The 1,937-nt window shown below is 47.0% G+C and overlaps 1 protein-coding gene across 1 annotated transcript; it reads left to right on the plus strand.

Annotated features, from left to right (window-relative positions):
- Window positions 1-56: 56 nt before the first annotated feature.
- Window positions 57-1,697, plus strand: LOC144477671 (uncharacterized; the record flags this gene model as incomplete). Its single annotated transcript, XM_078195406.1, is given in 2 exon segments — window positions 57-607; window positions 695-1,697. Coding segments are annotated over 2 exon segments (1,517 nt in total), but the record flags the coding sequence as incomplete, so codon positions are not given.
- Window positions 1,698-1,937: the final 240 nt, after the last annotated feature.

A 1,937-nucleotide genomic window follows, 5' to 3' on the forward strand; every position in this document is an offset into this window, starting at 1 on the left:
CAAAACCTTGCATAATTCAGGGACTCTTTTATTGCCACCTACCGCCCAAATCGTAGGCATCCCCGGAAACTGTTCGGCCACCAGGAGCCTCACCCTCGCCGGGTCACTTTCACAGGACGGTACCTGTGGAGGGACAACATACAGCGACCCATTTGGAACATGGGATGGCGTTGTAGTCCAGGCGGTCATAAAAATTACGCTAAAGAATTTCAGAGCCTCCGTTAAGCTGTCTACTAACGAGATCCTTCTACCCTCCGGCCACCACTGCCCGCTGAACAGCGAGTACTGCATGGACCCAGAGGACGGGTTCACCTACTGGACCAGCCTTCCTGAAGACCAGTGCCGCTCGCACGAATACCAGGTCCTTTACGAAGGGAAGGCAACCAGGACATTCACTCCCGGGAAAAACGATTTTTCCGTCTTTACTGTCACCTCAGGCGACACCGCATTCGCGCTCGCCAGCACCGGCCGCACACAAATTTGCGGTTACACACTCATCCGGACGGAACACCCCAAGCTGGTCATTGTCGAAACGGACAAAGAAGGCAAATTTAAAGCGCAAACGAAGAACAAGGTCAATAACCTCGACATATTCACGTACGTTAATGCCAAATTCATATATATAGAAAAACACATCAAAGCACAAATACTTACCATGTACAAAGATATTGTGGTGCAAAGATGCAAGCTCGAGTAACAAGTGCTCAATAACGCAATTGCACTAATCCATTCCGCACCAGCCGAAGTCGCAGCATCAATTGTTAAAGAACCCGGTTACATGGCCTTCCAGGCAGGCGAAGTCATGCACATAGTCAAGCGTATACCAATACAATGCTCTCTCCGTAAAACAGATGAATGTTTCGATGAACTTCCAGTGGACTACCGAAACACTTCATTTTTCTTGATCCCGAGGACAAGAATTCTCGTGAAAACCGGCACGAAAAGAACGTGTAATAATTTATTACCATCTACTTTCAAAATCCAGGGAACTTGGTATAAGTTAACGCCACGCCCAGTCGAGAGCACACGACCACCCGCACTGAGACCGATCACGTCATCGACATGGAAATACCGGAACCCAGCAAACTTGGCGAGTGGCGGCATCTACTCGCAGGATGACATCAGGAAGCTAAACGATCATATTATGTTTCTTGTCGAGAAGGTAGCAGTCGTAAACGCATTGGCCCACGGAGCGTCAGGACGAACCTACGCAGAAGGCACCATCGGACTGTTCAATCTCCTGGACGACCACACCTTGGAGAGGATTGCGGAGTCAACCGGGAAGAAAATCTGGTCAGGCTTCACCGAGTTCGGCTCAGCGATAGCCGGAATCATCGGGGTATACATGATCATTAAATTGATCAAGCTCTGTATCAACACAGCGCTAAACGGACTAGCACTCCACGCAGCCTATGGATGTGGATTGCAGCTACTGGCAGCCTCCTGGAGCGCGTTAACCCATTTCTGTTTATTCCTTAAAGACAAAAACAATGAACAAGTGCCCCCAGTGTCGCCCCAGTTAGTGTGCATATCAGTGGACCCTATTACGTGCGAAACAAAAACAAAAGACTCTCACGAGATACACGCAATACCTACCAAAACTTTTATAAGATACATTAAACCTACCACCACCCCTGAATCGAACATTGAAGAAAAATAACTGCGTCATTTTTCTTTCCTAAGGGGGGAGGTGTCACGTCCGTCGACGTGTTGACTTAGTCATAAGTTAGCATATAAGAACATATTATAACCAACCTTAGCATAAGAGTTAGCATTAATGTACTATAGAAGTAAATTAGTGTTAACAGACCATAGAATATAAGTTAGCGTTACGCGACCATAGAATGTAAGTTTTAGCGCAGCTGACTCGAGACACTTAATTTTGTACAGTTGACAGAGAAGGGTGGAAAATAAATCGAGAGAACTGACAGGGTTGC

Source organism: Augochlora pura, unplaced genomic scaffold, assembly GCF_028453695.1.
Source record: "Augochlora pura isolate Apur16 unplaced genomic scaffold, APUR_v2.2.1 APUR_unplaced_2826, whole genome shotgun sequence".
In the NCBI taxonomy this organism is placed as follows: domain Eukaryota; kingdom Metazoa; phylum Arthropoda; class Insecta; order Hymenoptera; family Halictidae; genus Augochlora; species Augochlora pura.